Consider the following 13,237-nt stretch of genomic DNA (forward strand, 5'->3'; position numbering starts at 1 on the left):
GATTTTTACCCTGCCATCCACTCTGAATCTCAAGAGACTTGGAGCAGCCTACACTCTCCTATATCTTCTCCCCCCAGAACAGACACCCTGTGAGGTGGGTGGGGCTGAGAGACCTCTTACAGCAGCTGCCCTTTCAAGGACAACCCCTATGAGAGCTATGGTTGACCTAAGGCCATTCCAGCAGCTGCAAGTGGAGGAGTGGGGAATCAAACCCGGTTCTCCCAGATAAGAGAGCTCTGGCTGACCCAAGGCCATTCCAGCAGGTGCAAGTGGAGGAGTGGGGAATCCAACCCAGTTCTCCCAGATAAGAGAACTCTGGCTACCCAAGGCCATTACATCAGCTACAAGTGGAGGCATGGGGAATCAAACCCCGTTCTCCCAGATAAGGGAACTATGATGACCCAAGGCCACTCCAGCAGCTGTAAGTGGAGGAGTGGGGAATCAAACCTGGTACTCCCAGATAAGAGAGCTGTGGCTGACCCAAGGCCATTCCAGCAGCTGCAAGTGGAGGAGTGGGGAATCCAACCCAGTTCTCCCAGATAAGAGAGCTCTGGCTGACTCAAGGCCATTCCAGCATGTGCAAGTGGAGGAGTGGGGAATCAAACCCGGTTCTCCCAGATAAGAGAGCTCTGGCTGACCCAAGGCCATTCCAGCAGGTGCAAGTGGAGGAGTGGGGAATCAAACCCGGTTCTCCCAGATAAGAGAGCTATGGCTGACCCAAGGCCATTCCAGCAGCTGCAAGTGGAGGAGTGGGGAATCAAACCCGGTTCTCCCAGATAAGAGAGCTCTGGCTGACCCAAGGCCATTCCAGCAGGTGCAAGTGGAGGAGTGGGGAATCAAACCCGGTTCTCCCAGATAAGAGAGCTATGGCTGACCCAAGGCCATTCCAGCAGCTGCAAGTGGAGGAGTGGGGAATCAAACCCGGTTCTCCCAGATAACAGAGCTCTGGCTGACCCAAGGCCATTCCAGCAGGTGCAAGTGGAGGAGTGGGGAATGAAACCCGGTTCTCCCAGATAAGAGTCCGCACACTTCACCACTACATCAAACTGGGTCTCAAAAGGTACGTGGGGGTGAGAGGGCTTTTACAGCAGCTGCCCTTTCAAGGACAACTCAAGGAAAGCTATGTCTAACCCAAGGCCATTCCAGCAGGTGCAAAGGGAGGAGTGGGGAATCAAACCCGGTTCTCCCAGATAAGAGTCTGCGCACTTAACCACTACACCAAACTGGGTCTCCCTTCCCCTCCTGCCTGGTCCTTCGAAGTAGAGATGCTGCCAGAGACTGAACCGGGGGGGGGGGGGCGGCTTTTGCAGGCTGAGCAGAGCCACACCACACTGGGGACGTCCACCGGTGTAGGCTCAAGGCCCAGCAGCCTCATGCTCTGCAGGCATCTTTCCAGCCCGCTGCAGCCAAGGGGCCAGCTCTCCTCCCTGCATTTCGAGGGACCCCCAGCTCACCCCGCCCCGCTCACAAGGGAGCTCTCACCTGGAGTGATTGACGTCACCGCCAGCACCACGAGTGCCGGGAAGCACAAGATCGTCAGGAGGTTGACGGTGTGCAGGACGGCCCCGCTGCGCTCGGACAAGCAGCCCTGCAAGAAACAAGGGCAGGCCTGAGGTTCCACTGGCCCTCGTAAGGGGATTTCACTCTCAGGATCTCAACTGGAAGGTGCATCTTTGTACCCAATTTTCCGCTGACGTAAGGCCAGACACATTTGTGGCCTTCCAAAACTTCTGTCACTCATTTCCATATCAGAACTTTCCATTTGGGGTCCCAGGTGAACTGTTTATTGATTTGAAAGTGTAGCTGGGACAAACAGATTTGTTGTGTTTGACCTCTGAAGGCCTCTCCAGCCTGAAACACATCAGGTCACAGGTGATGTAGTTTTCTTGCGCAGTTCACTTTGATGATTTCATGAGTCTTCGAGGTTTTTATATGCTTGGTTTTTTTTAAAAAAAAATAAAAGCATGTACTTTTTGTCTATAACCAGGGCTTTTTTTGAGCAGGAACGCACAGCGACGCAGTTCCAGCTAGCTTGGTGCAATTGAGTTCCTGCTGGGCTTTCTCTACAAAAAAAGCCCCGTCTATAACTACCTTTGGCCCCTTTGTGTTCTAAAATTCCTTTGGAGGCCCCTGCTGGTCACCTGGCACAGCGTGGCAGGCAGAGCTTCAGAACTCCTCTGCTCAGCGCAAAGCCCCCAACTCACCAATGACAAGGCACGGGGAGGGCCAGCTATAGGGGTCCTTCAGGAACAGGGAGATGACCTGGATGGGGTCCACCAAGATGCCACCAAGACCCCACCCCCTTGATGCTGGGGAAAGACCAGTGTGGACAGCAGCTCGAACACAGAAAGCTGCCTTCTGCTGCATCAGGCTCCCAGCCCATGAAATCAAGGCCAGCCTTGACCGCTGCACAGCTTCTCCAAGGGCCAGGCTGAGGTCTTCCACACCACCGCCTATCTAGCCCTTCCAACTAGAGATGCAGCTGGGGATTGAACCGGGGACCGTCCGCATGCTAAGCAGAGGCTCTCCCGCTGAGCCACTAAGGGTTGGCTCTCCAGACCAGGGGGGCCAGCATCATAAAGGATATTCAGGATCCCCCGTCGGATGCTGGAAGGGCCACGTGACGGCACTTACCGTGGCCAGCCTCTTCTCTATTTGCAGAGCCGCCAGCGCAAACACATTGGCCGCTGGAAACAAACAAAAAACAAACCCACTGGTCACCTGGCACAGCGTGGCAGGCAGAGCTTCAGAACTCCTCTGCTCAGCGCAAAGCCCCCCAACTCACCAATGACAAGGCACGGGGAGGGCCAGCTATAGGGGTCCTTCAGGAACAGGGAGATGACCTGGATGGGGTCCACCAAGATGCCGTACCTGCAGGGGGGGGAAGGCCAAGCGCTGTGAAGATGCCGTCCATCTAGGGGCTCTCCCGGCTCCCTGCCAAGCAAAGCCAGACCCAGACACGATTCTGGCCGGGCTACTGCTGTATCCAGACAAGTGACTCGTGTCTGCGCGTGTTAAAGAGGGGAGGGGTAAAGAGAAACCTGCTCTGTCTGAAACCCACGTCTGTGTTCCTTTGTGGGGCGTAACATGTGAGGCTGCCTGAGACTGAAGCCAGCCCTTAGTCCATCCGGTTCAATAAGGTCTACTCGGAATGGCGGTGGGAATCCAGGGTCTCAGGCAGAATGTCAAGCAGAGGCCCTCCACTGAGCCACAGCAAACCCCTCCTTCTTTCTTTTGCAATCTTTAGTTTCGCTACAAAAATGCAAGCCCTTCTTAAAACATTCTGGTGTTATGCGATGCTGGCAGCCACCAGCCGCGTGCTGTCTACCGCCTACGTCTGTGAGGTCGCTTACTGTGCTGCTCCTGTTTTGTAATTGTCTGTTTTTATGATATTATTTTAACTCTGTCGTTTTATTGTCGTAAGCCGCCCTGAGCCTGCTTGCAAAATGGGGCAGTAAGATAAATCTCTAAATTAAATTTTAAATTTTTTTAAAAAAACAGAAACCCTGATTTGCAAAGACTGCCAGCTCCTTTGGGGGCGGCGTCCAAAAAGCAGACTACGGGTTAGTTTGAACAAAGTCTGAATCCAGTGGCACCTTTAAGACCAGCAACATTTTAGCCAAGGTTCACTTCCTCAGATCCACTGAAATGGAAGTTACCAGTCTGTACATATAGGTAGCGGCAGGGTTTGTTGTTGTAGCAGGAACTCCTTTGCATCTTAGGCCACACACCCCTGATGTAGCCAGTTCTCCTGGAGCTTACAGTAGGCCCTCTGCTGAGAGCCCGGTAAGCTCCTGGAGGATTGGCTACATCGGGGGGGTGTGACCTAATATGCAAAGGAGTTCTTGCTACAAAAAAAGCCCTGGGGAACGGTATATGTTTGGACTGGTAACTTGCATTTCAATGTACCTGAGGAAGCGTGCATGCCCACGAAAGCTCGTAGCTTGACTAAAACTTTTGTTGGTCTTAAAGGTGCCTGGCTGGACTCACACTTTGTTCCGCTGCTTCGGACCCGCACGGCTGCCCGCCTGGGTCGATACGGGTTCATTTGTGCGAAGCGCAGTGTCCCTTTTGAGCCATGAGGTGGCAGCACCTCCTTGACCACCCCAAAAGTGGCCCAAGGAGGCTCTCTGCAACTCTCTGGTTCACACCACAGAAGGCCAGGCAGGCAGGGCTCTTCTGAGCTTCATCCACTGCTCCGGGCCTGGCACAGTGGCGCCTCAGAGCTCCAACCAGCAGGCCTGTGAGGAAGGGACAAAACGGCACCTTGCCGCCATCAGCCCCTGCAGGAAAGCCACCCGGACATCGCCACAATCCTCACTCCAGTCAGACTGCTTTGGAGGCCCCTGCTGGGAGTCTCACCCCCCCACCCCCCACATCCTGGGGAAAGACCAGGATCCATCAAGCTCAGTTGGTCTACTTAGAGTAGCAGGGTCTCAGGCTGACGTTGATCACACCGCCTGCTGCCTGGTCCTCTTAACTGGAGATGCCGGGCCTTGAACCCGGGGCCTTCTGCATGCCTAGCAGAGGCTCTAACGTGGAGCCTAAAACAGGCCCCTGCTTAGCAGTGAGTTCACTGGTCCAGGCCAGGGTCTCGAGCAGAGGCCTCTCTCATCACCCCCTGCCCCTTCAACTAGAGATGGTGCCAGGGAATGACTTTCTGCATGCAAAGCACGACTGAGCCCAAAACACAAAGCTGCTATATAGTAAGATGAAGAAGAAGAAGAATTGCAGATTTATACCCCGCCCTTCTCTCTGAATCAGAGAGGCTTACAATCTCCTGTATCTTCTCCCCCCACAACAGACACCCTGTGAGGTGGGTGGGGCTGAGAGAGCTCTCATAGCACCTGCCCTTTCAAGGACAACCTCTGCCAGAGCTATGGCTGACCCAAGGCCATTCCAGCAGGTGCAAGTGGAGGAGAAGTAGGGAATCAAAGCCAGTTCTCCCAGATAAGAGAGCTCTTTCTGACCCAAGGCCCTGCCAGCAGCTGCAAGTGAAGGAGTGGGGAATCAAACCCGGTTCTCCCAGATAAGAGAGCTCTGGCTGACCCAAGGCCATTCCAGCAAGTGCAAGTGGAGGAGGGGGGAATCCAACCCGGTTCTCCCAGATAAGAGAGCTATGGCTGACCCAAGGCCATTCCAGCAGCTGCAAGTGGAGGAGTAGGGAATCAAACCCGGTTCTCCCAGATAAGAGAGCTCTGGCTGACCCAAGGCCATTCCAGCAAGTGCAAGTGGAGGAGTAGGGAATCAAGCCCGGTTCTCCCAGATAAGAGAGCTATGGCTGACCCAAGGCCATTCCAGCAGCTGCAAGTGGAGGAGTGGGGAATCCAACCCGGTTCTCCCAGATAAGAGAGCTCTGGCTGACCCAAGGCCATTCCAGCAGCTGCAAGTGGAGGAGTAGGGAATCAACCCCGGTTCTCCCAGATAAGAGAGCTCTGGCTGACCCAAGGCCATTCCAGCAAGTGCAAGTGGAGGAGTGGGGAATCCAACCCGGTTCTCCCAGATAAGAGAGCTCTGGCTGACCCAAGGCCATTCCAGCAAGTGCAAGTGGAGGAGTAGGGAATCAACCCCGGTTCTCCCAGATAAGAGAGCTCTGGCTGACCCAAGGCCATTCCAGCAAGTGCAAGTGGAGGAGGGGGGAATCAAACCCGGTTCTCCCAGATAAGAGAGCTCTGGCTGACCCAAGGCCATTCCAGCAGGTGCAAGTGGAGGAGTGGGAATCAAACCTGGTTCTCCCAGATAAGAGTCCACACACTTCACCACTACACCAAACTGGCTCTCTTCTGTATAAAGTCATATATAGTAAGATTGAAAAGTCAGCATCTGCCTACACAGGCTAGCAGTGGCTCTCCAGGGTCTCAGGCATCCCTATCACCTGCTGCCTGGTCTTTTTTTAGCTGGAGATGCTGCCGGGGATTGAACCTGGGACCTTCTGTGTGCCAAGTGGATGCTCTTTCACTGAGCCACCGTCCCTCCACAACCCAAGGAAAGGCGGAGAGCATGCAGGGAGCGGGTGCTACACAGCAGGGCTGCAGAGTCTCCCCCCCCCCCAAGCACCAGGCAAGCCCAACCACCACTTACTTGATGAGATTCTCCAGGAAGAGGCGGGCGTTGCTCAGGACCTGCAGCAGAAAGGCAGAGTTAGGAGCAGGAACGGAAGTGGCGGTTTGCATCACCAGGGATGAGCCCATGCTGCACTCCTTCATAAGAGCATACAGAGAACCCTACTGGATCAGCATATCTAGCCCAGCCTCCTGCCTCACACAGTGGCCAACCACTGGACAGACAGCAACATGGCATAGAGGCCGAGGCCTTCCCCTGAGAAGAACCTCAGAAGAGCCCTGCTGAATCAGACCAGGGAGGGTCCATCTAGTCCAGCCTCCTGTCTCACACAGTGGTCAGCCAGTTCCTCTGGAGGGCCAACAACAGGGCAAAGAGGTTGAGGCCTTCCCCTGAGAGGAACATCAGAAGAGCCCTGCTGGGTCAGACCAGGGAGGGTCCATCTAGTCCAGCCTCCTGTCTCACACAGAGGCCAGCCAGTTCCTCTGGAGGGCCAACAACAGGGCAAAGAGGTTGAGGCCTTCCCCTGAGAGGAACATCAGAAGAGCCCTGCTGGGTCAGACCAGGGAGGGTCCATCTAGTCCAGCCTCCTGTCTCACACAGGGGCCAACAACAGGGCAGAGAGGCCGAGGCCTTCCCCTGAGAAGAACCCCAGAAGAGCCCTGCTAGGTCAGACCAGTGAGGGTCAATCCAGCCCAGCCGCCTGTCTCACACAGTGGCCAGCCAGTCCCTCTGGAGGGCCAGCAACAGGGCAGAGAGGCCGAGGCCTTCCCCTGAGAAGAACCCCAGAAGAGCCCTGCTAGGTCAGACCAGTGAGGGTCAATCCAGCCCAGCCGCCTGTCTCACACTGTGGTCAGGCAGTTCTTCTGGAGGGCCGACAACAGGGCAGAGAGGCCGAGGCCTTCCCCTGAGAAGAGCATCAGAAGAGCCCTGCTAGGGGTGATAGGGTCACCATCTTCAGATACTTGAAGGGCTGTCTTATAGAGGATGGTGTGGAATTGGACCAGAACCACTGGGTTGAAATTAAATCCAAGAGTTTCCGGCTCAACATTAGGAAGAACCTCCTGACCATTAGAGCGATTCCTCAGTGGAACAGGCTTCCTCCTCGGGAGATGGTGGGCTCTCCTTCCTTAGAGGTTTTTAAACAGAGCCTAGATGGTCATCTGACAGCAATGAGGAGGTGTTAGTGGGTTTCCTGCATTATGCAGGAGTTGGACTAGATGACCCTGTACGTCCCTTCCAACTCTATCATTCTATGACTCTAAGAGGCAGAGATGGGGTTGCCGACCCTGGGTTAGGAAATTCTCAGAAATCGGGGGGGGGGGGCGGGGGTGGAGCTCAGGAAGGGTACTTAGCAGGGGACAGTGCCATAGTTCCCCCCCCCTCCAATGTTGCCACTGGCTGCAGGGAAATTGATATCTGTAATCTGCGGATCAGGTGTAATTCTGGGGGATTTCCAGGCCCCACCTGGAGATTGGCAACCCTAGGTGGATATGACAACTCCATCAGTGGTCATCAGAAAGCCGCAGGAATGGGCTGCCCCTGGTGTTGGTGGGAGGTATCGCACCTGAGTCTCAATCCAGGAGGCACCAAGCTCTTTCCAGCATTCAGAGCCTGAAAGAGCAGCCTGGAGACTCCGGCACGCACCGGGGAAGGGGGAGGCAGAGAAAGCTGCTCATCCCAGGTCTCCCAAACAAAACAATCATCACCCGCCGTGCTATGGCAATTCCTAGAAGTCTGCCAAAGGTCGCTTTCCTCGACGCCTGGGAACTGGGCAGCCTTCGCTTCTGTGCCTGGCACCCAAAGGCACCTCTCCGGCACCCAAGGGCACCACGGAGCACCCACGCCAGATCGCTATCGAGACGACACCTTCCACTTGCCCTCTTGCCCACCACGCCTCCAAAACGGTACTGCGCACAGCGCAAGGAGAGCCAGAAGCTAACAATAATCACCGGGAAATGATTAAACTTCCATATTGTTACGTGTGTATATACTCTATTCAGTACTATTCAATTAAGCATTCATTACAACAAACTACACATTTCCTTTCTCCTTGAACACAGCAGCTTCAACAGTAGACTCAAGGTTCTCTTATATAGTCTCCAAGAGACCTCCTCCAAAGTTCGTAAAATGTTCCAGTGGGCTGAATGCCTCGGTAATGTCTGTTCCTCTTGTTTAAGATTCTGGGTGGAACCCTCCAGTATTCAACTGGAAAGACAATATCCCAAAGGAGAGAATATGGGACCGCACTCCTAGGACTTTTCCACGGTTTCGTATTTCCAGTCCTTCTGTGCTTCTGTGAGTGCAAGCACCAGCCTCTGTAATGTGGGAATCTGTCTGCTTGAGAGCACCAGTGTGGTATAGTGGTTAAGTGTGCGGACTCTTATTTGGGAGAACCGGGTTTGATTCCCCACTCCTCCACTTGCAGCTGCTGGATTGGCCTTGGGTCAGCCATCGCTCTAGCAGAGCTGTCCTTGAAAGGGCAGCTTCTGGAAGAGCTCTCTCAGTCCCACCTACCTCACAGGGTGTCTGTTGGGGGGGGGAGGAAGAAAAAGGAGATTGCAAGCCGCTCTGAGATTCGGAGTGGAGGGCAGGATATAAATCCAATATCATCATCGTCTTCTTCAGCCTGTTCTCTCAGTAACACTGTTTCACAGAGCCACAGTACATATATTTTAAACTTAGATCAATGCACGTAATTCATAGCTTCTGTTTCTAGAAGCCAGTTGTTCTCTGGAAAACCACCTTCTGTGTGGCCTGTTTTCTCTCCCCGGTGAGAGCCAGGCAGAAGAGGGATTCCCTGCCAACAGAACACCTGGGGGAGGGGTCTACTGCCCACTCTTCCCCATCAGCAGGATGATAGACACCTTCCAGTCCAGCTGTTTCCTGGAAGCAGACACGGGGGGCTGTCCTAGCAGTCAGGGGTCTACAAGGGAGACTCAAGGGGACAGATTCACACATGACAGAGGCTGCTGCTTGCATCCACGCAAGCACCGAATGCATAGGGGCCCTTGAGGTGTTCTGCACCAACTGGTCTCAGCCTCAAGGGCACATTCAGGATTTCTGCAGCTCGGGTGTGCTGTGGAGGACAAGGGGGGGGGGGGAGTCCAATGCTTACGCAAGTCCCAGGAATGAAAGCTGACAATCGAGCAGAATGGCTGGGCTTCCAGTATGGCCAGGAGCAAAAACAGGTGCCTAATCACTCCTGCAGCCCCGTAGTGCAGAGTGGTAAAGCTGCAGTACTGAAGTCCAAACTCTCTGCTCACAACCTGATCCCGACGGAAGCTGGGTTTTCAGGTAGCCGGCTCCAGGTCAACTCGGCCTTCCATCCTTTCGAGGAGGGTCAAACGAGCACTCAGCTTGCTGGGGGGGAAAGCGTAGATGACCGGGGAAGGAAATGGCAAACCACCCCGGGAAAAGTCTGCTGTAAAAACGTTGTGAAAGCAACGTCGCCCCAGAGTCGGAAGCGACTGGTGCTTGCACAGGGGACTACATAATTCCTGAGCGCTGCTGGAGAGCAGGCCAGCAGCTCTGTGCTCCCAGCGTTCTGCCTCACTCACCCGGTGAGCCCCCAGATCTCTGGCTGGGTTACGGACAGAAACGCAAGGATGTGTTTCCAAAGAAGCCTCCCCCACTGCACTTTCCACTGTTGCCTGAAGGGGGCACAATGAAGCCTCAGAGCACCACTTGGCCCCTCTGGGCTGCTGCACGGCTTTCCCCAAGGCCGCCTCCACCCTGAGCAGAACCGCATCCTCAGGGCTCAGGAGCTGCCGGGAAGTTGCTCAATGCCTGGGTTGCTTTCCCAATCGAGGGCTTAGCAGTAAGGTCTGGGCAAAGGCTACAGAAGCAAAGAGGAAGGAGAGGTGACGGCCGCAGCAGCCCCCTCCCTCCCCCACAGCGGCTCAGCCTCTCCCGTCTGCAGGGAAGGGCTCTTGCTCTTTATTTATTTAGTGGGATTCATCTCCTGCCCTCCTTGCCGAAGCAGGCTCAGGGCGGCTCACAACATTGACACAACCATTAAAACAACCTCAAAATGAATCCTTTCAAAACATCTGGCGCTGGCAGCTCACCTTGCACCGTGCGCAGTGCCGTTCTGGAGGCGCGGCGGGCAGAGGGCAAGTGGAAGGTGTCGCCTCGATAGCGATCTGGCACAAGTGCTCGGCGGTGCCCTTGGGTGCAGGAGAGGTGCCTTCGGGTGCCAGGCACAGAGGCGAAGGCTGCCCAGTTCCCGGGTTTCAAGGAAACTTGACCTTGGGCAGACTTTGGGTGTTTGGGAGACTGGGGGTGAGCAGCTTTCTCTGCCTCCCACCAAGGCAGCTGTGGATTGGCTGCTTCCCAGCAGTCCGGCAAGCCTGGCTTCCAACTGGCAAAGAACAAAGTGGTCTGCGAGAAAGGGCATCCATGGGTAAAGGACTGCGAGGAAGGGCATCCGCGGGTAAAGCCCGGGCTTTGGGGAGAAGCTCACCCCCTTGCATCTCAAGGGCCTCACAGCCACGCAAACAGGGGCCCCCTGCATAAAAGCAGAAGTCGTCTGTTCTCTCTCTCTCTGTCTCTCACACACACACAGTGCAAGTGTACCAGACAGGGGAAAGAACCCAGGCTGCTAAGACGAACTTCCTTTGAACTGCCAAGAGAGCTGGAATAGAAAAATCCTGCCCCCATGCCTAAAAATTCAGCCCTCCAGGCCGAAACCAGCTGCACCCTTTACAGGAAGGCGGTGAGGATGGGGCATCCAGCCACACGAGACCCTTCTCTCCTTCCAGTGAAAGCAGTCCCAGCGGCCCAGAGCGCCAGCCAGCTGTGGCAGAGGGCTCCTCTGCTCCATCCCCCAGGCCGCCAGCTCCAGGGAGAGGGGGGCAGGCAGCAGGGCAGCTGCAAGCTGATACTCGGGGTGCCCCTCTCTCTCTCAAGGGCGGCACTTCTAAAGGCGACGGAGTAACCTGAAGCCAACACAAAGCCCTATTTATAATCTGGCAGCATCCGCATCAGTTCTTGTCCCTGAGCCTTTCAGGACCAGAACCGGAGAAGCGCGGGTCTCTCTTCCTGTTCCCTCCCCGCAGCCCTTCAGACATCTGCAGAGAGAGTTCAGTTGGCCCATTTATTTCTATCCGGCTTTTTCTCCTCCTCCTCCATGTCCTCCCAACAACCCTGCAATGCAGGCCAGGCTGGGAGCTTGTGATAGGCTCAAGGTCACCGGCGAGCTTCCCACGGCAGAAGTGGGGATTCGAACCTCGGTCCCACAGTGCCGGATTAAACCCTGCGGGGGCCCCTAGGCGGTCGAAATTTTAGGAGGGCCCTTGCAAATTATCTCAGAGTCGGAGCACCCGCCCCGCCACCCACGGCCCCCACTGCAGCCTGAAGGCCCCTTCTTCAAAAGCCCCTTGGACAAAGCCGCGGGAGAGAGGCAGAGAGAGGCTAACTGGGCGACGACGCCGGCAGCAGCCACATCAGGCAAGCCGGGCAAAGAACAGCTCAGATGCTGGTTGCGCATGCAGGCTGGGACGGCTGCAAGCAGGGGGGAAATTGGCAGAAAAAAACCAGCCCAGGGCCCCTAAAGGCATGGGGCCCCATAGGCTGGTGTCTACTTGGCCTAATTGTTAATCCAGCTAGTGCGCTGCCCACTGCACCAGGCTGGCTCTGCCCAAAGTTTGCCGCCAGCACTGTCAAGAGGAGCCATGCAGAACGAACTCCCGGCTCCCAGAGGAGTCACGAGGGCTGGCAAAAACGGCAGGAATGGGAGGGGAGAGCTTCACTGCAGCTCTGTCGCAAGCGCACACCACAGCATGTGAGGGGTTTCCTCCCTGCAATGGCGTCAGCGAGAGGAAGAGGGAAGTCGGGCAAACTCTGTATGAAGTTCAGCTGGATCGCAGGGTGCCCCCCGGTGCCAACCTAAGGAGACCCCTTTTCAGCGCATGCACCCACCACCCACGTCACTGCCCAGGCCAGGTGACATCATCTCCTTGCCACACGAAGCCACAGTCCTCATGCCCTGACAAACTGCGGCATGTATCAGCATGAGCGCCGGGTGACTCCGCAGCCTCCAGCGAGGCCCCTGCTGAAGACGCACCCAGCCACAGGAGCTCCTGTGCGCAGCTGGGGGGAAGAGAACTGGAGGGAGACCTCAGGCAGCCCATCCACCACACTGGGGCAGCAGGACATTGGCTTCCAGACCCGCCAGTCTTGACCCAGCTCCCTCCCCGCCCAGCTCTACTTCCGTGAGCCTCATGATCAGATTTGAGGCCAGCAAGATTTGAGGCACGTGGGTCTGAAAGGAGAAACTCCCAGATATCTGACCAAGGGAGCTTCGACTTTCGAAAACAGATCCCACCCACCCCCCAACCCCCCAAATCTGGTTGGTCTCAAAGGTGTTCCTGGACTCAATTCCAAACTTGAGTCTTGGTATAGTGGTTAAGTGTGCAGACTCTTATCTGGGAGAACCGGGTTTGATTCCCCACTCCTCCACTTGCAGCTGCTGGAATGGCCTTGGGTCAGCCAGAGCTCTCTTATCTGGGAGAACCGGGTTTGATTCCCCACTCCTCCACTTGCACCTGCTGGAATGGCCTTGGGTCAGCCAGAGCTCTCTTATCTGGGAGAACTGAGTTTGATTCCCCACTCCTCCACTTGCACCTGCTGGAATGGCCTCAGGTCAGCCAGAGCTCTCTTATCTGAGAGAACCGGGTTTGATTCCCCACTCCTCCACTTGCAGCTGCTGGAATGGCCTTGAGTCAGCCAGAGCTCTCTTATCTGGGAGAACCGGGTTTGATTCCCCACTCCTCCACTTGCAGCTGCTGGAATGGCCTTGGGTCAGCCAGAGCTCTCTTATCTGGGAGAACCGGGTTTGATTCCCCCCTCCTCCACTTGCAGCTGCTGGAATGGCCTTGGGTCAGCCAGAGCTCTCATATCTGGGAAAACTGAGTTTGATTCCCCACTCCTCCACTTGCAGCTGCTGGAATGGCCTTGGGTCAGCCAGAGCTCTCTTATCTGGGAGAACCGGGTTTGATTCCCCACTCCTCCACTTGCACCTGCTGGAATGGCCTCAGGTCAGCCAGAGCTCTCTTATCTGAGAGAACCGGGTTTGATTCCCCCCTCCTCCACTTGCAGCTGCTGGAATGGCCTTGGGTCAGCCATAGCTCTCATATCTGGGAGAACCGGGTTTGATTCCCCACTCCTCCACTTG

The 13,237-nt window shown here is 55.6% G+C and overlaps 1 protein-coding gene across 1 annotated transcript in view; it reads right to left on the minus strand.

Annotated features, from left to right (window-relative positions):
* Nucleotides 1-13,237, minus strand: part of DGAT1 (diacylglycerol O-acyltransferase 1) — a 52,132-nt gene that overhangs the window by 14,796 nt on the left and 24,099 nt on the right. The window contains exons 3-6 of the mRNA XM_060243039.1: nt 6,082-6,122; nt 2,786-2,871; nt 2,635-2,687; nt 1,483-1,588 (exon numbers count right to left, since the gene is read on the minus strand). Coding sequence (XP_060099022.1) covers nt 1,483-1,588; nt 2,635-2,687; nt 2,786-2,871; nt 6,082-6,122 — 286 coding nt within the window. The remainder of the gene's footprint in view (nt 1-1,482; nt 1,589-2,634; nt 2,688-2,785; nt 2,872-6,081; nt 6,123-13,237) is intronic.

Source organism: Heteronotia binoei, chromosome 7 (genome assembly GCF_032191835.1).
Source record: "Heteronotia binoei isolate CCM8104 ecotype False Entrance Well chromosome 7, APGP_CSIRO_Hbin_v1, whole genome shotgun sequence".
Classification (NCBI taxonomy): Eukaryota; Metazoa; Chordata; class Lepidosauria; order Squamata; family Gekkonidae; genus Heteronotia; species Heteronotia binoei.